This window comes from Myiozetetes cayanensis, unplaced genomic scaffold, assembly GCF_022539395.1.
Source record: "Myiozetetes cayanensis isolate MyiCay16 unplaced genomic scaffold, myiCay2020 scf1, whole genome shotgun sequence".
In the NCBI taxonomy this organism is placed as follows: domain Eukaryota; kingdom Metazoa; phylum Chordata; class Aves; order Passeriformes; family Tyrannidae; genus Myiozetetes; species Myiozetetes cayanensis.
This window is the reverse complement of record NW_026086604.1, coordinates 101904664-101928413: the sequence shown is the minus strand read 5'-3', so window position 1 is coordinate 101928413 and position 23750 is coordinate 101904664. Positions and strand designations below refer to the sequence as shown.

General features: G+C 36.6%; 1 protein-coding gene across 42 annotated transcripts in view; it reads left to right on the top strand.

Moving 5' to 3' along the window:
- Positions 1 to 23750, top strand: part of CLASP2 (cytoplasmic linker associated protein 2) — a 143953-nt gene that overhangs the window by 68776 nt on the left and 51427 nt on the right. For 35 of the 42 annotated variants that reach the window (XM_050331786.1, XM_050331514.1, XM_050331462.1 and 32 more), the window contains 11 exons: positions 2248 to 2327; positions 7499 to 7591; positions 8224 to 8369; positions 9893 to 10028; positions 12855 to 12925; positions 13948 to 14007; positions 15118 to 15195; positions 15763 to 15930; positions 18493 to 18548; positions 19658 to 19828; positions 23094 to 23117. In XM_050331786.1, coding sequence (XP_050187743.1) covers positions 2248 to 2327; positions 7499 to 7591; positions 8224 to 8369; positions 9893 to 10028; positions 12855 to 12925; positions 13948 to 14007; positions 15118 to 15195; positions 15763 to 15930; positions 18493 to 18548; positions 19658 to 19828; positions 23094 to 23117 — 1083 coding nt within the window. The remainder of the gene's footprint in view (positions 1 to 2247; positions 2328 to 7498; positions 7592 to 8223; positions 8370 to 9892; positions 10029 to 12854; positions 12926 to 13947; positions 14008 to 15117; positions 15196 to 15762; positions 15931 to 18492; positions 18549 to 19657; positions 19829 to 23093; positions 23118 to 23750) is intronic. The other 7 variants (XM_050331649.1, XM_050331627.1, XM_050331794.1 and 4 more) reach the window with 1 other exon arrangement.

Below are 23750 nucleotides of genomic sequence, written 5' to 3'. Positions count from 1 at the left end.
AGGGTGGAGCTCTGTCATTTTTTTGATTAGTCTCTACAGAAGCAGTACCTTGGTAAGCAGAATTGCTAAACATACCTCCAGGAGATCGGGAAGGGAAGAGAGATTGAACAGTATTTTTCCTCCTCAGGCAGAGTAGACTTCTGACTTGTACACAACATGAAAAGAAGACAGGTACTTCATACTTAGTTTTGGTATGCATATGGGATCATGCAGCTGAGGAGGAGAAAGATTAGTGAAATAGAAATGAAATGTGGTTTTACAGATAACTTTAAAAAGTGTAACGGACCAAAAATCCCACGTAACCTTTTTTTATTACCAGACAAAGAGGTAACAAAACCGTTTTCTGAGAGTATTAATTTTAAAGAAAAGTGGTTTGTAGAAGTGAACTAGTTGTTGAAACTAAGGAAGTGCTGTGTGTCTGGTGTATGTCAAATGGATTTTAAATAGTGGTCTGTCCCTTCTCCTTCTCTTTTTAAAGTAAAAAATTGTTACTTTTCACATAAAGGATTTTCTGTTCTTCCTCAGGCTACATTACTGGATGATTGTTTTAGTTGTTAGATATATCTCTCATGTAGCCCATGCTAATTTCTAATTTCAAAAGCGATGTTTTCAGGCAGGCTAAAGATGACAACATCTACTTACTTAGCAAAGGCAACTTCAGCCCCTTTTCATCTTTTCTTTATTGAATACAGGAGCGCACTATGAATACTTGAAATCCAAACTTTTTTTCTGTGTTTTTTTATGTTCATGACCTATATGTGTCAGTTAGTAACATTTTATTTCTGTAGTTTATTCCATTGGTAAAAAATTGGTAAGTAAAGGATGGAAATGCAAAGTAGTTTTTTTGCTGCTGTAACAGAGTCATTTGTGTATTTACGTAATTGAATAATAATACAGGACTTGTATAAGCTTACTTTTCCACTTCTTTATCTCTGAGTATGCATTGCATATTGACTTGTGATTGTTTTGGTTCTGTGAGACTTCATTAGAAGCCACAGTATTTGGGGAGGGACAAGTGATGTTATGAACTGAGCATCTAGTACCACCTAGTTTAGCATGGTGCCCCTGGGCCAAATTACTTCTTTTCAAGGTTTCCACAAAATTCTGCTCTGACCGGGGCATCCTCCCTTTGAGGAGCTCTACAAGTTTGTGTGGCAGAAGGGTGTGTTCTGGGTGTAAACGGGATCTTTCCCTCTTTTTTTTTTATAGCTGGACAGATACTAATGAACTTTATGAAAGGACTTGTTTCCTCTGCTCTGTGGAGGGAGGAGAAATAGGTGGTTATAATTTCTTCTTTCCCTTCTGGCTGCCATTGGCAGTTATGACAGATGGTGTTGGAGATACACATGTAGAAGTGTTCAGCTGGACTGATTATCTCCATGTAGTTAACCTGTTTTGTCATATTATCTTCCTGATGCAACTATTGAAGATACTTAAGGATTCTGTGAGGCTTCATCTTGGGCTCAGAGTTCTAGGCCTGTAGTGCAGCCTGGACTTGATGACCTTGTTCTTTGATTTGATAGCAAACTTGAGTGCATTTCTTTAAGAAAGGGGCTTTCTTTGTGACCGGAGTTTTTGCAAGAAAGTAAAATCCAGACACTGTTTTCAAATTGTTTTCTTCTTTAGAGTTGTCTCAGTTTCTACCCATGGTTTTAATTAATTTTACAACCATATACCAGAGTGAAACCAGCAGATTACCAGTTAGTATTCTTCCTTGATGCTTTTACTGAGAATTTGGGCATCTTTGCCTGTTATGTGAGAACAGTTCCGTTATGAGCGGTCTGAGAAGAAGGCTGCCAGTCAGGGAAGTTCAGATCTTGCTCCAACACAAATTCTTTTCACTGTGTCTTTGCTTTCATTGTTGAAGTTCTTGCAGCTTTGAGACTGAGAAATGTACCTCACACCTCTTAGCTCCTTGTGAGAATACTGGGAAACACAGAGCTACTAGAGGACTGTTATACAAAACATGTTTCCAATTAAACACAAAAATAAAAGTGATAAAGCCAATAAATTTGTGAAATTGGAAATTGCTTGGAATTAAAAAAAGTTTAATTTTTTTCCTTATGGTGAGATCAGAGATCACTTTCTTGCAGTTCTACACATGATGTGCAATTATGCACAAGAATTCAGGATTTTTGTAAGTTATATTAAATGTTTGGAAGTAGGTGATGGTGAAAGATGCTTATGTCAGTTTTAAAAACTTGATGTAACTTACGTACTGTTTAACAGTATTTTACATTTATTTAGGTTCCTCTAAAGAAGGAGGAGCTGGAGCTGTGGATGAGGATGATTTTATTAAGGCATTTACAGATGTTCCTACTGTACAGGTAAGATACTGCGTATATTCGTGTTTGTTTTCAGAAATATACTATTTGCAATAATATGTGTTAGCCTGCTTTTGAAACTTCTGTAATTTTATAGTGTTCTAAGCAAGTGTCATTACTTTTACTTCTTCCTGAGTTTACAGTCTCCTTGGAAAGGCCTTTACTTTTTCCAGTTAGTTACCAAAAAACCTCACCTTTTCTTTACTGTTCTACTAATTATTGTCACATTGTATAAAATCCATTATCGTTTTTCTTAATCTTTTCCAAGGAACTACAGAAAATAATTGTATGTTTTAATAAGAAAAAAATTTCCATAATATTTGGAAATTTTAGGGCTGCAATTTCAAGGGATAATCAAGTAATAATAATAGAGGCCACTAATTTATAAAGCAAGAGTTGTATTTTCACATGTGCCTGAATTGTAATGATGTGTGTCTGGCATACATGTCCTCATTCTAGCAATATTTTAAAAAATTAAATCTAGTGCCTTATTTTCATATTAATGAACTTTTTTGGATTCTGAGTTTTTAATTGAAAGATCAGATTTAAATTTCTATTCTTCAAGTGTGGGAATTGCACATATTTGGTACTTTCACACAGTTGAGTCATTTAATATGCGTGTAGTTTCCTAGACCTATTTTGAATAAGTTTTCCTTGAAAAGCTGAGGTGTGGAAGGCAACCAAAAATTCAGTAAGACGTGGTTCCCAAACAGCAGAAGGATTTTGTAAGACTCTCTTTTCTTGATATGTACTTTTGTTCTATTTTTATATCCCAAGATCATAGCATAGTTATTTGTTAGATCTCCTTCTGCAGGCAGAAATACTGTCTGCTTTCATGAAGGAACACTCAATCTCCACGATCCCTGTCACATAAAGGAAATCTTTGTCTTACAGTGTAAGAGTTTTATGTTTCTTTGACTCTTCAGACTGTGTTAAGAATTCTTTGGAGGACAAAAACATGCAGCTCTTAATATTATTTATCCCCATTATGTTGAACAGAGCCATATTCAACAGTACAGAGATTGTGATGCTTGTAGTTCAGTGCCTTAGTATTTGCAGTCCCAAGCAGAGTTGTTTAATCACTCAGGCTGGTTAATAACATTGCAAGAACAGAAGCGGGGTGATCAACACATTTGATTTTCTGTCTGACTGCTGGATGGCCTGGGAAGGTGGGTCATTCCCCAAACTGCAAGAGATAGAGGAGAAAGACACATTTGTGCTTACTAATCACTCCTGAGTTGAATAGGAGGCAGGGGAGAAATGTGTGACTGACTGCAAAATAACGTATTTTTTTCATGGTTGAGAATACAAGGAAAAAAAAAAGTGCCTTTTTTCCTTAGTGTCCTTAGGAGTAATGACTTTGTACTGTCCAACTGCATGCTTCTGGTTGTGGACAATCTCTGATCTTTCAAAAAAGAAAGGCAGGTTCCACCTTCTGAGACCCTATTAATTACGAGGGAGATTTCCATATTAGACCTGTAAGGAAGGAATGTTTATGCCCTGTAATTTGCCAAGTTATCCTAAAAGCAAAGGAATCTTGTTAGACAGCATGGAGAGAGGGAGTTGTTTGTACGTTACTAGGCCCATTCCTGTGTACCTTCTGTTCTCATTACATTTATGGTTTTCAGTAGTGTGTTCAATGAAAGTAAGAAAGGAAACTATATTATGGAAAATCAGATCCACCTCTGAATTAAGTGCATCTGGATTAATCAAGTAAATAGAGATTACTTACGGTGTGTGTATGTTATGTCATTCTTAAAAGCCAGTGGTAGATCTGACTTTACAGTAAACTGTTCCAATGACTGCTCATCTTTTTATAGGAGTTTCATATTGTTTACTCATACCTAGTTCTTTAATCCCTGTATTGAAAATACTTTCCATCTGTATAGTTATTACTCTTATTTGTGTTTGAGCTTTTAATTTGTCTGTGTTTGGTGTTGCACTTTGCTTCAGTGATGCGTGTGTATGTTGCCCTCTCATGGATAACAGCAGTTACGGCAAAAATGGGTAATTTTCAGATGTACTCTGGTGGATCTGTGTTCCTAGAAGAGAAATACTGTGGTGACAGGATTGTGCCTCATGTTTATGATTACAACTATAACGTTTTTACAACTCTGTTTGTTTGCCATTGCTGAAACTGAAAAAAATTCTGTGTCTGAATTATTAGGAGTAATTCACATAAAGAGCTAAAACGTTTTATAGAAGTCTGATGTGGGAACTTCAGAACAAAAAGTATGTTGTGTCATTGACTGAGCACATAATTGCATCTTGGCCTTCTAAAAGCATGATTAATGAAGGGCATGGATGAAAGAAATTATTAAAATATTGCCTTTTATTCCTCTGAAATTAAAATGGGTATGGACAACTTTGACAGTTTGGGATTTTTCAGTGGAATTGCGGTTGTCATTTCATGGCAAGATAAAATTATACCATTTATTAAATTCCTCATTACTATTCCAGTTTCAATATGCCTAGGTCCAGTACTGTTTGTGCCAGGTAATTAAAGAAAAAATTAAATTCTTTGCCTAGGAATGCTAATAGGGCAGGCATAAACCCATTCTGTATGTTGCTTCTGTGTTTGTCTATTGCCTAGTATGTTTTAATCTTGCAGCAGTAACTATAAAACATGGTCTCTGATGACACACAGGCTGACAACAAAAAAGTTCTATTTTCAGGGTTTGCTCACTGAAACTGTTTGCAAAAGGTGTTTGTACTGTGACCAGGACTTCAGAGTAACTTTTGACTGTGCATTAAACAGACTTTAGTTAGATGGCACCAAAAGGTGTGGTCCTGGTTCCCTTCTTGTTACGCTTCGTTTCTTTATGAGAAGTTGACAGAAATGCTGAGTTACCAGAGAAGTTTTTGCTTTTCCACTTGTAGGATGAGCTTTTTGTATGTTAAAGCTTTGAACTGAGAAGGAGAATGTCAAGGTGGGTGATGGTAAAGAGAGGTCCTGAGGAGGTTGAATCATGTCTTGAATTCTGATGGCATTAAATGTCAATGTATTAAGAAGTTGCATCTTGAGTTAAACAGTGACTAGTCCGTTTTACTTTTAAAGAAAAATAAAAATTTTCTTTCATAATGAAAATTTAATTTGATAAAAATGCTTACTGAGACACATGTAAAACTTATTTGTAAGATTATGGTAGCTATAGAATTAGTGTTAGAGTAAACTAGGATTGTGTAACAACTACTAATAGGCTACCAGTAAACACAAACATATTAAATGGTGACACAAAACTCATATTTGATTCTGTCAGCACTGGATTGGACTCACAGTTTTCATTAAGTTGTTTGCTCATTGTAAGTAAGTTATACATCAGATGTTTAATGACTTCCAGTCAAGAAGAAAACAGTAATCATAAGAAATAGCTTTCAAGTTTTTATGGATGCAATCACTAGAAATAACTTTCTAGTATTTGTGTAGAACTGCAGAGCTGCTGCTACAGCGTACCTTGGAAAAACTCACACAGCTGTGTGGTAATAAGAATTTCAGTTTTGATGGTAAAGCATGTTCAGAAATTGTTTTCAGTGTGATAGTGAAGGTGACCTGGGTGTACTAATTAATCTGTTTTTGAAGAAGTTTCTACTCTGTTTATCCTATAAGCCCAATATGCAGGTGGTTTAAAGTATGGATGTCTTTCATCCTCTCTGTGTTCTGGCATGGAATACAGAGGCCTCCATAACCATATTCTGTTAAAGCATTGGAAAAAATTAGATGCCAATAGAGTCAAGTTACCTTATCTTCTCTAAGTTTAAAATCATTTAATATACCCAGGAAACTGGACAACTAGATTGTATTTGGAATAACCCTTGTAGTAATTTGAAGTTGCCTGGGAAAATAAGATGTTTTATAGAAAATAATCATTTAGCTTCACTGTAGAACAGAAGAAAGACATTCCCTCTTTTTCACTGTAGAAGAAAAGGTGCATATATACATGCAGAAAACTGTGTGTTCAAAAGACCAGTGTCAGAGCTCTTCAGCAATTCATGCAAAGCCAGTTGTCCTAACCACTAACCCTTGTTTCTTCTATGTGGTCTTGCACATGCAAAAGTTGTGTCTTGTACTTAAATAAATAATGAGGGAGCATCAGGCCCTGATATTTAGGTGCTGTGTTGGTTATCATGCTGGGCTCCAGGTGTCACTGTAGAAAGGTATGAGTTTCCTTGAAGTCCTCACCCATATCTGCCTGCCCCATGTGAATGTCTTGAATGTCTCTCAGGTGGCCCCAGATGCTCGTTTATGGGCGACTGAGTTTTGCCCAGTGTGATTACGTGAAAAACCTTTTCATCCAAAAAATTGGAAACTTCTAGCTGAGAATATGCTTTTTGAAAAAAGCTCTGGCCAGATTAAGTTTCTGCTTTGTAATTTGCATCATATCCTCTTAAACCTGTTCTCAGTCTAGGAAGAAAAAAAGCCAAACTTTTAGATTTTGTGTATGCAGTGGAAACAGAAAAAAGCATCTTGCGACTTAAGCCCAGTAGAATAGAGAGGAAGTCAGTTTATTTGACAATAATATATTTACATGACAAGGTTATTTTTTTCTTCTCTTCTTTAGAAATCTGCTCTTGTACAGTTATCAGTAGTGCATTAATTCGTGTATAACCAAATAGTGACTGTTGCACTATTAGATTGTTCCGGCTTCAGTTTTGATGGTCTTACTGTGTAGCGGGAACTCTGACTAGAGGTGGCTCCTTATATTTATTTACTGACTGTATAAGTTAATAGATGATAACCTTGAAGTGATAATACATAAAGAAGCTGTGGAATCCTTTAATTTATTTTTTCAGACGAATTTTTATTTTCTGTTGACTCAGAGCTTCATTAGGTCCTCAGAGAACCATGCACTCTTGTAATGCAGAAGAGAGACCCTGCCCCAAAAGAGTTTGATTGGGTTAAAATGTTAGTTGTTTCACAATGGTGAAAGGTAAAATCTTGAGGAAAATGTTACTTTTTCAGTTTTTCTTCTAATGTTGTTCAGTACTCGGTGATATCCTTACATGTTTGTCTTAAAATGCCCATTTATACCTCTTACACAGTTCTCTGGAACTTTGGGGGGAAGATTTTCAGAATTAGAATTATATTTTCAGTCTTCTCAAACCATTTTCCTTCATCTGGTTACCTGGAATATTAATATGATTTTTCTGATTTTTTTTTTTCCTTAATACTTCAGATCTATTCTAGTCGAGAACTTGAAGAAACGTTGAACAAAATCAGGGAAATTCTCTCAGATGACAAACATGATTGGGATCAACGAACTAATGCGGTAAACTTTCTATATGTTTTCAGCTGTATTTCATAAAGCACAGGAAGCCAGATATTTTAGTTTAGGTTTTGTCTTGAAGTAATTACACTGCAGATAATTGAAGAAATTTTCATTCTTAAACCTTGCTAAGTAAGTTTGAGCAAGTAGTTTTAAAAAACCAAAGAACATTTTTGCTGACATCTAAGTGGAAGCTTTTCTGAAATCCATCATATATATTTCAGTTTGGCATTTATGCCAAATTACATATTCTGCAGGCTAACTGCTAGCATTAGTACCTCTTATGTGTGGCTACGATAAGTTTCACTTGCAGGATTAAAATGTTTGTGTGTATCCAACATTTATATTTTTTTGCCAGGTTTATGGCATCTTAGTGTTTAGAAACCAGGTACACGAACAGAATTATGTCTTCGTGTATTTGAAGACTGGGTTCTGAGATTTCTTTAGCTCTAGAATTTAAGTAATATACATTTTTTACAGTTATTTTGATTACAACCACGTATTTCAAAATTACACTTTAAAGACATACCTGCATACATTTTTGCATAGTGACACTATTCCTTTTTTTTTTTTTTTAAATTTATTTTGAAACACATATTACTAGTGTCCTAAACTAAATGCCCTTATCTTTTCAGCTGAAGAAAGTTCGGTCATTGCTTGTTGCTGGAGCTGCACAGTATGATGGGTTTTTCCAGCACTTACGGTTGTTGGATGGTGCTTTCAAGCTGTCGGCCAAGGATCTCAGATCCCAGGTGGTTAGGGAAGCGTGCATTACTGTAGCGTAAGTATGGTTCACGTGCATCTGTGTGCCTTGCTGGATGTTAGTGGGAATTTGACTTGGAGATGCTTTATCAGTGTTGCAGGAAAGATTATCTTGGACTGCTGTACACTGTGACTGATAAAGAGTTAAGTCAGCATCTGAAGCCTTAGAGAGAAATAAATGATTAAAGGAATTTGTTCTCATAGGTGATGCTTGTGGTTGATAATCCTGTAGCAGATTCTGTGTGAATAACAAGTCACGTGGTATCACTGAGTACTTGGTGCAAGTTAATACAGGCTACTGTAATACTGGGGGCCAGTCTTAGGGTCACTTAGCTTAGATGGTTGGCACAGGACATGTAGTCCCACATTTCATGGGACTACTTGAAATAATAAAGTGAACCAGCCTGTGGGAGTTTGAACATCATGCATTTTGGTGAGGTGATACCTTTCATAGAATCGTGGAATGGTTTGTGTTGGAAAGAACCTTAAAGATCTAGTTCCAACCCTTCTCTGTGAGCTGGGACACCTCACACTATAAAGGGTTGTTCAGAGCCCCATCCAGCCTGGCCTTGGACACTTCCAGGGTTGGGGCATCCACAGCATCTCTGGGCAAGAAAGATGTCCATGATAATTTTAGAAACCAGGACTAAACTGAAATGAGGTCTTCACCCTTAACACCTTGCAAACTCCATTATATTCAAGGGTGGAGAGGAAAGAGAGTGGTCTGTCCCATTTCCATGGGGTTTTTCCCTCTGGAAAGGCATGAATGTAATGACTGATTTTCAGTCGCCATCTGAAACAGATAGACCTTGGAGTTCAACATGGCTATTCTGGTCTCCTGATTGAATAGACCAAGAGGAAATGTTGGAACATACAGCTGTTCTTGCCAGGGAAATTGAAGCTTCCTAACATACAGTCAAGAGTAGTGTAAAAGTACTGTGTACATGTTCTCATCCAGGCCTAAGAGCCTGGAATTTTTCTTGATCCGTAAAACTTTAATATATTTGATGTGTCATTTGCTGCTGGCTACAAATTCGTTTTTTATAATCTCTCTGCATGAAAAAAGTATTTGTTGTCACCAATGTACAGTTGAATTACTGTGTTGTATGTGTTTGTTTATTTGTTAAAATTGAGAACCTATTTTATGGTTAGCTAATTGTGATGAATTTGTTAGTTTTGCCTGCATTCAAAAGGCAAAAGAAACTGAAACAATAATTTATGTAAAATTTTAGATTTATGTGTCTCAAAGCGTGTTAAAACCAGAAATACAATGATATTTTATGGGGATGTGAAAATTTAGGGTTTCAGATTTTGGTATTTTCTCATTATGAAATCAAGTTACTAATCGTTTGGCTTTGTAATATGTCTGCCAAGTAACAAAAATGTTCCACAAATCATGCATTTCTAATGAGGTGAGGAGTTGGAAATCGTGAAATTGAGAAATTCTGCTTTGAAAGATAAATTTTTCAAATCCACAAAGTGAACTTTCAAGACTAAGAAATTAACTTCTGTTAACAAACTGCGTTTCTTTTCCCGAAACAGCCACCTATCAACCGTTCTGGGGAACAAGTTTGATCATGGCGCTGAAGCTATTGTGCCTACTCTTTTTAATCTGGTTCCCAACAGCGCCAAAGTGATGGCAACTTCTGGGTGTGCAGCCATCAGATTCATTATTCGGGTAGGTGTACCTCTCTCACCTTGCTGGCTATGAATAGTCAGGTAGCGGCTCTTGGCAGAGATAATAACAATTCTGGTAATAACAACAACAACAGGCTTGTAAATCATTCTTCCAGTGGAGAAGTAACATTTCTCACAGGTGGACAAATATTACTTATCGATGAAACCAACTGGCCACATTGTCATAGTAAAGATGGAGGAATAGGTATACTAGCTGGGTTTTATTGTAGGTTTTATGTTCCTTAAGCATCTTCTGCTGACTGGTGTTTGAGGCAAGATACTTAGATTTTTGCGACTTGTATTGATATTTTTGTGTTTCAGATGAAAGTGGGAGGTTGCCTGCAGTTTCTGCATTTAAAGTTGTGATGTTCTTAATGCTAGGCACTTAGTGCTATTCACTATGATCTCATTGGTGGTTTTAATTTTGTAAGTTGTTTGAAACCTAAGTAGTTTCATCACTCACTCTTTTATTGCCATCCTCAGTGCGTTTTGGAATCTGTACTTGTTCTGCCTGTCCACGCCTTTAAGAATGCACTTCAAGACTTCTGCGTGCATGATCTTTGTGTCAGCACCTGGGGTTAGATAAGATGCCTTGGCATTTTTTCCCCAAACTGTTACACTGCACTGTGAGGGGACACAGATTTGAGAGTTGAGGAAGAAATACACCTTACACAGGATCATTGAAGTTATAAGACCATTTGCAGTAGTCTTAGATGAGCTCAGGCATGTAAGAAACTAACCCTGTCTTGTTCACAGAAGCACCAGAAAAGCAGCATGAAATAAAAATTCACCAGTCATATTAAATTAGCTTTATAGGTTCAGTTCAGTTAAAGACAAGCTTGCACACCAGCTGTAGTTGCCCTGATTTTGTTTAAATTTCTGTGCTTCTTAGCTGTAGTTTAACATACTGTCTTAGAAGCATAAAAGCAAGAAAATCCTCTCCATAGCGTTTAAATACCCAACCAATAAATGGCTTATGCATGGTGTTGACAGAAAATTCATGTTTCAGTGGAAAAAGAAATGAATATCAGAGTAAAACAGAAGCGCAGCCCCACACACCCTTGGACTTTTATCCTTTGGACTAAATGAGTGTTGGTCTCAGGGAGTGTGTGATCAGTTGAATATTTAGAGCCCAAACTATTGCTTGGAGTCAGTGTTTTGTTCAAAACTGCCAGAATCCAAGGATAACCAGTTTGGTTTCTGGTGCTTTAATGTGTAACTACTATGAGAGTGAGTCTACATAAAAAGAGAGAGGCTGTATTATACTGGTGATCTTTAAGAGTTTCATCTCAAATTTGTGCCCTTACTGGATTTCATATTTCTTCTCCAGGTAGTTCTTAAGTGTAGTCCAATTTCTCTTTCTTGACTTTTAGTAAATCAGGAAACCAATTAAAAAAAAAAAAGGGGGGAGGGGGGGGTTGGGGAAGTAATCATGGGGAGGTGGGATGATGGCAGAATTCCAGAAGGCGGTGGGATTCATGTTAGTCAACTGAGCTGCAAGGTGGTTTGGGAGGAAGCATGTATCATTACAGCCTCACAGGAGTAACAGTGAAATGTGCAGTCTTAAAGCTGAATGAGAAAGTAAGCCTGAGGCTTTGGTTCCTTTGCAAAACACTTTCTAGAAATTACAATGCCAATAGCTCCAAAGACTTGGAACGTACAGGTTTCTTCAGCTGTAAAAACATTTTATTTTTACCCCTGATATTGCCTCCTGTCTCTGTTCTGGCAATCATCATATGACTCTTTTCAATTTGTGAACTATGCAGAATGCAAACAAACTCCCTAAAATCTTGTTTAAAAGTGTATCAGTATGAACAAATGCAACTGTTAGGCTGTTCTACATTTTTGATTAATTCCTTCCTAATTCTAAAGTTGGCAGTATTCTGTGAGCTGATCATTATCTCTCTGCTATTTTGGTGATTTGTGTGTTTATATCCTTCAGCTATAACCTAAGGACAAAGTATGATAGCATGAGATAGTACTTTTTAAGCTGTTGTTTTGGTTTTTATTAGCCTACAGTTTCACATTGTATTGGGGACTGTTTAAAAAATGACCATAGGTATTTAACAAAGAAAGGAATCAAGAAATTAACTGAAATTAAGTTTGTTGAACCACATTACGCTTACTTGGAATTAAAATGTTAATACTTTGTGCCTACAGTTAGTTAAAATAAGCTGAAGTAAGGCTGCTTTAGTTCTGGATTCAAGTATTTCATTTGGATTTAGTGTAGTTTATCTTATCTGCCTTAAGTGGTACTTCAGTAGTTTTCTTTTCCCATCAGAATGTTAAGTGTTTCCATATAGATTATATACATAAGCTTGCTTATGTTTTATGTCAGTGCTTTTATTACTTTATCGACGTGTTTTGCATTAAAGGGAATTTGTTCTTTGTAGCATTAAACACATTGATGCCTAAAAGAATGCCCATAGTTTCAGATTTATTGATTTACTTTTTTGCTCCACAACCAATTTTTAAGAGTGCTATTACTTTTTTTTGTTTCTGTGGCAAAATTAGAATAACACCAACTTCCAACTCCTTTGAGACAGCTACATTTGAACCTTCATATATTTATTCTGACAGCAAAATATTGCATATCATGATGTGATTGTTGATGACATTGGAAGTGACTTTTGCTTGACCTTTTGGGAAAAAATAGCTTTAATCAATTGACATGCTAGCAGCTGTCTGTTATTTAATAATATTCTATTATTTAGTTTTGGTAAACATTTTATTATGTTGTTAATTCTCTTTGACTTAATTAGTACAGTACAGATTCAGAATTTAGGAATGCTTTTGTCATTAACTGCTCTGTCCTTTTTTTTATTAGCATACTCATGTGCCACGACTCATACCTTTAATAACAAGCAACTGTACCTCAAAATCAGTTGCAGTTAGAAGGTGAGTACCATATAAATAAAAAGCAACAGCTTTAATAAGTTTTTAAAATATGATTATCATAATTTGCAAATGAACAGATTAGAAGATTTATGGCTGTTAACCCTGAATACACAAAACTGTTATCCAGAAAACTACCAAATTAATTTCAGCCAAATTACATTGGATGATATTGAGGAATTACATTGGATGATATTGATGACACCTTGCTGGTGTCCAAAGGATTTGAACAGAATAAAAATCAAATCTGTCCCTCCAGAGCAGGTCAAAGATGCGCCATAACCAGAAAAAGTCATAGTTCCAGGCAACTGAGTCCACTGCCTGTTTGAAATCTTGTTATGTACACCTCCCTAATCTGTGTCAGTTTGATTTTTTTCATCATGATATCTAGCTTTAGACATAGTTTAAAGTATGCCTTTTGCTAATGGCTGTTTGCTAAATTGTCAAGATTTCCAAATTAATAATGTATGTGGTTATATAACTTCATTTGTACAGTGCCAGCAAATCTTCTGGAGTGCTTTCTATATGCAGAGCCCTGTACTAATGGTCTCATGTTTTCCTTTATACTACATGCTCAGTAATGACAGATGAAAGGATGGGAATAGTGTTTGGGACAGAAATACACTGCCATCGAAATATTATATTGTGTCTTTAAATATTTATTTTTCATATTCAGCTTTTATACTCTGTACAGTTTTTTTCACTTTATTGGGTTTTGTCTGTTGTTTTGGGGCTAATACAGTTAACTTAGCATATGTGTAATAACATGATTTGAACAGCACATGGTAAATTGAACTACATCTAGTATTTTGAAGTTTAAGATTAATTAGCCTGCATATTTGCTTTCTCTACAGAGTATTTTAACTTTACAATAAGGTGACTAGCGTCCTTCCTTTCTTGACAGATAAATGTACTTTTATTTCTTTTATTTTCCTCAGGGGGAAAGAATAAAGTTAGTGTTTGTTTATTCCACAGCCACATTAGAGAAGCGAGCATTAATTATAACTTTTGTTCTGTCTTTTTAGGCGCTCCTTTGAATTTTTAGACCTGTTGTTACAAGAGTGGCAAACACATTCATTGGAAAGGTATGGGCCAGTATACTTTTTTTCCCAAGAATAAAGTGCCAATGCAATTCAAGACAGAAACATTGTCATTGAATCCTTTAATTGGATTATGTTGTTCAGCGTTGGCCAACCTTTCTAGCATAGGCAGCCTTTCTAGCACAGCAGGTCACATGGCTCATTCAAGTGCCAGGGGGAAGGAGAGCTGTATGCACCAGCCTTGGCTTCCTGTTGCCCCTTCTCCTTACCCTCTGCCTCTTCTCCTGTACTGCATGTGAGCAGTGCACACACAGGTAAGCATCTGTCTTTTCTCCTGGAAGGAGGAAATTTGTGTGTTTGCCATGAAACAGGGCAGGAGATTAGGCTGGAGGACTTTTTCTGGTAATGAGTAAGAGCACACTGTAGCTTCTCCAGATAGATGGGAAAATAGTATGTGCATCAGCTCTGCAGGATGGTCACTGTAAACACAGAGTAAAAGCAGAGAGACTAAAGGGTATCCAGAGAAGGCTCTGAAGAGTTCATCTGGCTCCATACTCACCTTTCTATTCCTGGGGTGCTCCTGAGAAAGGGAGCAATGGGCAGTTCATTTGATTCCTGTCAAAGTGTCTTAAAAAAAAAAAAAAAGAAGGCAACCAAAAAACATCTCCACCTTTCTCCCCTAAGAAACCAAAAGAACAAACTTCACACCCAAAACTTACCTTGAATTAAAATTTGTTTATTGTCGTAATTTTGGTCAGATTTAGAACTCACATGCCAAAAGCTTTCAGAGACAAATTTCCAGTAAGAGAACTTGCTATTCTTAACTTTTCCCTTTTTCTTACTGTCTATAGTGGAAATAGTTTTTGCATTTCAAGAAATTAGGTGTCTTAAAAAAGGTATTTTAAATAACTTTTTAGGTGTGATAGGTGGGTGTATGTCAGAAAAGTAGATTAAAATCTATTTGGATTGAGGGAGGAAGGTGACCTAAACCTTTCCAGAAGGTGCAGTTATGCTATCAGTGTGCTTAAGTGTTTTTTTACTGCATAAATTGGAAAGAACTACTATTACTTAGAGTAATGTTAATTCAAGTGTAAAACCATGACTTAAAATAGACTTTGGAGTAGCAAAATAGCATGAAGAATGTCTTTCTTCTAGGCACGCAGCTGTCTTGGTTGAAACAATCAAGAAGGGCATTCATGATGCTGATGCAGAAGCAAGAGTGGAGGCAAGAAAGTGAGTTTTGTCTACATTTTCCTCTGAAAAATTTTATGTCTTAGATGAGTGATAGAAGGCTCTAATCTAAGGTGAGCTGCTAACTATGGCCTGATAGAAGGACACAAATTTGCTTGAAAATTGATGTGTCTCTTCTTCAATTGCTATCTAGTTTTTTTTGCAAAAGGCGTTCTGAAAGCTGAGTCAGTCAATACTGTTGTGCAGCATTTGATGATTTTACTGAAACAAGAGTTACAAAGGCTGATATTGCTGCATAATCATTCTTCCCTCATTGATTAAGCACTTTGACTAGCTAGAAGGCCAGAAAAGAATTCCTTTTGCTTCCCCATAGGACTGGTAAGTGAATGTGAGAAGTTCAGAGGATAGACTTAAGTTGTTTTGAAAAGATTAATTTAGTCAGTGTAGCTGGTTTCTTTTATGATTTGATGAGCAGTATTGTGTGCATTACATATTTTCAGTCTGAGTTCCTTTCCCTCCCATCCATGGTTTATTCTGTAATCTTTACTTCCTGGCTCCACACTTTAAAGAAAGCACAGAGCGTTTACATGTGGTTATTCTCTTTTGCAGGGCTTATATTGGTCTTAGAAATCACTTTCCTAGTGAAGCTGAGACTCTGTACAATTCTCTGGAGCCACCTTATCAAAGAAGCCTTCAGACGTACTTGAAGAATTCGGGCAGTATAGCATCTCTCCCTCAGTCAGACAGGTCATCCTCCAGCTCACAGGAGAGCCTCAAGTAAGGGACACTTAACTGTTTCTGAGCCAATAAACAAATGCAAACCTGTTCCTCGGGAGCAAGTGAGCCAGGTTCCTGTTTTATACAGAAAAACTCCAATTTCATTTTGTCACTTCTAGTTTTTCTGTTGTGTTTTGTTGTGTGACAGTATTATCACAGCAAGGTGAAAAATAAGGGCAGTGGTTAACTGGATTTTAGCAGGTTGTTCTGATGTATATTTATTCCTTAACAACCTCTATTAACACTATTATTAACACTTATTATTAACACAATATTAAAACTTGAATATTTTCAAGTTTGCATATTAATGTACAGCATTCTGGTGCAATGAATAAATCTAGGAAATGTACAGTGGTGTTCCTCCTATTTTATCCCTTTTTACTGGCAAGCGTGAGAAAGGGACATCAGTGAGATTCATTCAGATGGGAGATTGTTTCTTTCTCCTTGTCTTCACAGTTCTGAATATGTACTAGCAGCATTTTGCAGCTATTCTGGTTACTAGAGGGTTGGATCTGTACTACGGTCAGTGGTGTATTAAAATGCATAGACATCCTTGAGCTGAGTAAGTTATTTTGCTTGGGTACCAATAGCAAAAGCAATCTACTGGCTTTTTAGCAGAAATGTGAAGTAGTAATAGTATGAGGTGATTCTTTCCTTTAAATTCTACAGCACTTCCTCAAAGAATTAAGACCTGTTAGGATTTCAATTCAGATGTTTCATTACCAAAGTCAGAGGACTTTTCTGCTCACTTCTGACTTGAAAGCAAAGACTGCTTCTGGCATGGTTTACCTTATATTTTCTGTGATGCTTGTAATTATAAAAAACATTTTTAAAATAATTGTCTGTGATGTAAGCTATTGCTAGCTCTTCGATGGCCACAAACAAGTATTTATTCAAAGATTGAATGTTCTTCTTTAAATTAATCTATATTCCCCATCTGAAAATCAAAGTGCAGCTAATGAGTTGCTAGTAATAGACTGTTAAAAACTAAATTACAGGGAAATTAAAATCTTAAAGTACTCTTAAATCTTCAAGTGTTGGTTCCTATATTGCAAGACATGTAAGTTGCTACAGTACAGAAAGTGAGGAGTAATATAAGAAATGAACAGAAAATATTATGCTGTTAGAAATTAATTACATTTTAATTGATTTTTCACTGATTTTGCATTCAGATGGATGGTATTTTTACTGTGTTACCCAGAACTTTATTTCTGGTTTTTAATATAGGTGCTTAATTCCCCCTGTGTAGAATTCTCTAACTTAGGAAATACAGGAATGGTTTTCCTGAAAGTTTGATCCTCTGGGATTTTTGAACCTCTGAACTTACAGCTCTTACAAATCATTGATCCAAAATGGTTTTAAAGAGGATGGTGACATGAGAGAAATGTGGTGACTTGTGCCTATCGATATGAAACAGCTTATAAAATGTTGTTCATAGTGGTGGCAGTTGTCTGGGACTTCTGTTGGGAGCAAGTTGTAAGATCAGGATGCGCCCAGGAGTTCTACCTTGGCCTCTTCAGCGTACTTGCTTCAAAACACTAGCTAATAATGTCAGAAAAGCAGATTTATTCATAATCAGCTGCAAATACATGATTTCTTTGAGGAGATAGGTAATGGTGCTGACCTTTATATTATCCTTGAGCACCTGAGCTGGTAACTGGGATAAATATACAGTATCAGGCATCTCTTTCTTTCTCTGCTCTAAGGTTTAAAAGTAGAGAGCGATTATTTTTACTAAAGCTGTGACTCTGACTCAGTTTGAAATATTGACTACTGTTGAAATATTCAACTGTTTCAGCAAACACAAACCTTCAGATACTCAACCAATGAATAAACTATCATACTTTCTTATAGTAGTCTTTTGCTTTTCCCTGGTCCTTCTGGCTGCATTTTACCCTCCCAAACCAGGCTGAAGGATGCACTCACAGTTAAACTTGAGTAGACAAAAAGATTTAGCTTGTTTTTTGCAATAAAAAGGAAATGGAGAGAAAACGTAGAGGAAAAGACATGGGATTTTTCTCCTTTTGTAAATTGTGGGAGCCTCTAATGTTCAAAGTGGGGAAATGGAGTCTAGCTGCTTGGAAGTTTCAGCTTTTCCCTTTTTATTTTGTAACTCAATTCTTGAGACATATGGGACTGGAGGAGGCTTATGAGTTGTGCTTTTTTTTTTTTCTGCAAACACCACTTCATTTCTTATGTAAATAAGGCTTTTTGTTAGCTTCCACCATTTTTGTTTGACAGCTGATTTATAGTATCCCGCCCTGTGGTTGTACTGACCACCTTAGATGTTTCTGTGACCAAGTCTGTAGTGCCTGAACTTTGTTAGCAAAGTTTGCCTGTGAGGAAGTGAATGATGAGTGCTTTGTGATGAAGATGTAATTTTATAAAATATAAAGGATTATTCCATTTTTCTTATCATTCTGTATTGAAAATGTTTATCTAAAGCATGCTGAGAAGGTTGAAGGGGAGAAAAAACAGAAGATTATTTTTTTCTCTCTTTTATTGTTGACTTTTGGATCTGATACATGGAACTTACTTATTGTGTTTATGAACTTTTTTCAGTCGGCCTCTATCTTCTAAATGGTCTGCAGCCAGCCCAGCAAGTTTTGCAGGCAGAGGTAAGGTGGTAGCAATATGGCACAGTGTACGGTAATTAATCTTTATGTTCTTTGAATTGAAAGTTCTAAATGCAGCTTAAAATTTTACTGTCTCAGCGTTTATCCTCTTTCCAGGTTAAATAATGGTACGTGTTGCTACAAACTGTACCTGGGGCTAATATTGCCTCACACTCGCTTCACGTTTTATGTAGTTTCAGTAGTTGCAAGTATAAGAAATAATTTGTTATTAATTGATCATCTCTCCTTGAGTTTTGTCGTGGAACAGTCACTCTCAAAGAAACAAAGCATTATTCTTTGGTCTGTTCATGATTATTAGTCTTACATCAATTGGAAATAAAAGACTCATTGTCCCTTTCATATTTTCCCATGTAGCTGTTGCTCTTTATTAAAAACAAACAAACAAACAAAAACAACACATATTTGTGGTTCAAAGAATTTAATTTTGTCTTGAGTTTTCGTAATTTAATAACTTCAGTCTCTTTTCACAGGGTGTTAGTAACTCCTTGCAGAGTAAATCATTGAGCTGCTTTTTACAAATGGCCTGTAATTGAGAATGCTTGCTTTTGGATACTGAAACTGCTAGGGGGAGTCAAGTTTTGAAGACCTAAAACAACGGTTAAAATTAATTGAAGCGAGTAGTTAAAATTCAGCAAATAATAGTAGGCGAATACAAAAGTACAGAAGATTAAACCCTGAAGCATTTCAGAGTATGCAGTCAGCTTGCCTGAGGCTTTATCTTAGCTGAAGTGTGGGAGCATTTTCTTCTTTCAGTATCTCAGGGGATGCTGTGAAGCATTTGTGAAGCACTGACTAATGTAATAAATCACATAATTGTTCATTTGTACTAGGGAGGGAACACACAGTTGCATTAAATAATGCTAAAATTTCATGCAGAGTGAAGATAAGTACTTACTGTAAAACAAACTGTCCTTTATATCCATTTCATGGCAGCACCAGGTCTAGTTTGCTTTTTTACTCTCTGTAATTTTTCTTAACTTCACTTAAGCATTTTACATAGATTTCTCTGTTTTCTGCAAGTGTGCTGTGATAGTAGAAAATGCTAGCCTTTTACATGTAATTTTTTTTTGTTTGGTTGGTTTTTTTGCTAGTTTCAGGCAGCACCAAGGGTGTTCCAAGCCCTGGAACCCTGCAGAGGTCTCGCAGTGACATTGATGTCAACGCTGCCGCAGGCGCGAAGGCCCGGCACGCTGCTGGACAGACAGCTGGAGCTGGGCGCTTGTCAGCTGCTGGTCTGCCTCCGGGATCCTATGCTTCGCTAGGTAAGGGGAACATCTTCACCCTGCTGTGAGGCGGTTTGTGAGGTTTTTGGTCAAAAAGTTACAGCAGAAGACTTATATATTTGAAAAATTGTTGTCATTTTTGGCAGCATGGGAGTGTGGCGAAAGAGATGGTTCTGAAGTAAGTTACCGACTTTGCTAGGTGTTTTATTCTTGTGCTGGAAGGTTGCCAATGCAGAGAATGCTCTTCAAATGTCTCAATCTGGATTTAATATTAAGTATTGGAAGGAGCAGTACCTTAACACCAAATGGTGATCATGATTTTTTTGTTTCTAAAAACAGTAGGGAAATGAGTGTCAGGGGTCTTCCATTTTTCTCAGCTCTTTAGCTGACTGTTTTACAACAAGGCTAAAGAAACATCCTGGCAGGAAGTGTTTTACAGAACTGTTTTACACAATAATATACAACATTGAGTTCAGAGATTTCTTTCTGAGGATGTTGGTGGAAGTATGTGTATATGTTTTATGTAGGTCACAGTCTCCACTGATAGGAATGCTTGCTATTTAACACAGAAAGTGCTACAAGCGGTAAGAATGCAGAAAAGAATTTGGTAGTGTTGGTGGTGTAGACTCTAGAATTTCCAGTAAGTGTGAATTAAAGTGGGAATTCCAGTAAAGGAATATGGGCTTATTTTTGTAATTTTTAGGTTATCCATGCTATAGGTTCAGCGTTCACAAAACTGTTAGTTGTTTTACTTTTCAGGTTATGTGCCAGCTAGGTCACCAAGGAGACATGTTCTAATGTCAGTATGGCCATAGATGATCACAGAAGACTAACTGTATAGTTCTTCTGATTTACCTTGTGTTTGGGGAGATGTTAGCACATAGGTAGGCTATGGTTTTCAAAGCATTTGGTTGTGCTTTCTAAAATGAAAATTTAATTTAAAGGCTATTTCAAATGAGTTGATTCTTTTCATCAGGGCCTACTTGAAATGGCTTGAACAGCACTGATTTTTTTGTTACTTTGTGAGTGTGAGTATCCCTGACTTAAAGTAGTACTTTCCACTTGGAATAGGGATTTTGGGTGTGGGCTCCCTCTGGTGCCCACAGAAGGGGCAGCAGAACCTGCCTGGGTAGCAAGTGAATACCTGATGAAGGGGACATGCATGTGGTTCCCTAGAGAAGTTGTAGGTGCCCCATCCCTGGCAGTGTTCCAGGCCAGGCTGGATGGGGCTTGGAGCAGACTGCTCTAGTGGAAGGTGTCTTAGAGACCAGATGATCTCTAAGGTCCCTTCCAAGCCAAACCATGGGAACTCTCAGTTCCTCCTAACATAATGCCTGAAAACCTAAAATATGTGGGATGATTATTTTCCAAGATCTCAGTATTGCCTGGTCTGTTGTGTTGTGCAACAGGACAGATTTTGAACCTCAGACAAAGCTGGAGTTCAGCTGTTGTGAGAAGTAAAAGCATCACAGTGGCTGAAGGGAAAAAAAAGTCAAATGGAAAACATAGAGAGAAATCTTGCTTTGTTCATCTGTCTTCTTCATGCAGCTGAAAGGGACTGCTTTGGTCTTAAGAGTTTCACAGAAAATTAACTCTTGATTAGAGTATTGGTTTGCTTTTAGAACATTTTAAGCAGTATGTGATTCATGCCCAGGCTTATGTAAGCAAGGGTTGAGAAGGGCACAGAGCTTTTCAGTGAAGTAAATAGTGGTGGTTCTATGCAGGAAAAATATCAGAAATAAAGAAATAGCTTATTCTCTTTGTAGTCTGGAGATTTGGTGAGTTAGGGTGGGCAAGACAAATAATAAGCAATATTCTTTGGAAGGATTTGGGTTGCTGGAAAGCTTTACCTTGCTACCAGATACATTCACTTTTGGAGAAGAGTGTAATGGTTGTTTGAAGTGGCAAAATAATGTAATCCTGGCGATGTCTTAGTAAAGTCAAATCCTAGCGCAGACAGTGTAAGGAAAGCAGTAGCCAAGGAGACCAAGGTTTGTTTACAGTCTCACAAAAGCCGTACTGCTTCACTGGTCTTGGCTGAGTCTCCTAACAGTTTTTGCATTGTGGTAAGGTAGTTTAAATGGCACATAACCTGTCCACTCTTCCCCATGAAGAGAGTGTGACTGTTGTTTGTTTGGCTGTGGATTGACCATGGAATCCACCTCAAAATGTTGTTTATTCTTAGTTGTCAAAAGGTAACCTTAAAATGAATGGAGTGTGAATCCAAGCAAGTACCGTGTTTCAGAAAATGGGCTAATTTCTAACCTTCTTGCCTCTGTTCATTTTAAGTGGCTTGTTTGTATTAGCCCAAGTATGTGAAGTTAAATTACAGAATTTTCAAGATAATGCTGACAAAAGATTTGGAAAATGTTAATGTATTTCCATAATGCTTTCCACATCTCTCAGGTGTTGCAGTTAGTACCAAAATAAATAACATTATCTCCTAGAGTTTGAATTTATTTTTACCCTTAATTGCAGAGAAACATCCACCTTTTGCTTAAACATCTACCAAATTCAAAACCTCAGAGGGCCACAAATTTATGAGCATAGTAATCTATAATTATCTCCAACCGTCTCTTCCCTTTTTATTATTAATAGAAGAACTCTTGCTTATGACTTTTTAAAAGACTATTCTAGAAACAGGAGGACATTCTCTAGTTATTTTAAATGTTGGCTATCTTGGACATCCTTAAGTATTAATGTCCTTGTTGAGGAGGAGGTTTGAGCTGTAATTATATATGTCTCATGCTAAATATTTTAATTTTGATTGTTACTGTCAGAATATTTATGCATTACCTTCCAGCTGAACTGGTAAATATTTAATGCTTTTAAACCAGAGTGAAACTTTCTCCCACTTTTCCTCTGTCTTAATTGCAGTATTTTTTTCCCTCCTGTCCCTTACTCCAGGTGGGACTTCATGCTCAGTAGCAAATTTCATAAGAAATATAAATATTGTCATTCAGTAATTATATAGATATGTACTGACAATTCAGTAACTGTTTACACCAAGCATGAAAGCATTTCCAAATGTTTTACTGTAAGGGTTTTATCAAATCTGAGTAATACAGAGAGATTCAATATCCCTCTCCATGGTGCTTGTACCCTGTTTTGTAATTTTGTACCTCGGACTGAGAGAAACCAACTTTACTTAAGTTGGCTTATACATGCATGAATTAGATAAACATGTCTGCTGTATTTAATATTAATGTATTTTCCTTAATTAATGTTTTATGACTCTGCTGTGAACACCTTAATTCTAACACACTAAGTTTTCCATGTTTCTTTGCCTGCTTTTTCAACAAAGAGGATACTTCTGACAAGATGGATGGTAAGAAATTGTTTAGTCTGTCCTCTAATTCTATTAAATATTTACTAAAGTGTCTTTTATGTAAAAGTATTGATGTTTAATATATTTGTCTGTTCATTAACAAATTACTGTGCTGTTTTAATTAACCCCTATGTAATCTTGATGTCTCATTGTACGTGTTATTGCTGATTTTGTCAATGTTGTGAATGTTTGGTCTGTGCAGCAACAGAAACTTTATCAGAAATTGGGCATTACTCCTATTTTTTGAAAGAAGCTCAATTAACTGCAGAGCAATTCTCTAATCAATACATGCTGCTTTTTAACCAGTCTAGTTCCAGCATGTTTTGTAGTTTAACGTATAAAGTCCATTTTTTTTTTACTTGGCAGAACAGCACTGGAAGAGAAGATGCTTGACCACTTAACTAAGGATTACAAAAAATACCACTCTTCTCTGTCAAAATCTACTCTATCTATATAATTTTAAGTGCTTATACATCCTGTAATACAGTGTAATTCAATTAAAGAATCACTTGTGAAGACCTACCTGTTAAAATAGGTTACCAAGTCTTCACCCAGGTTTTAGTGCTTACTTTTTTTTAATTCACCCGATTATAAACACATGGAGGGACTGCAAAGCAGTTGAGAATCAGGCTT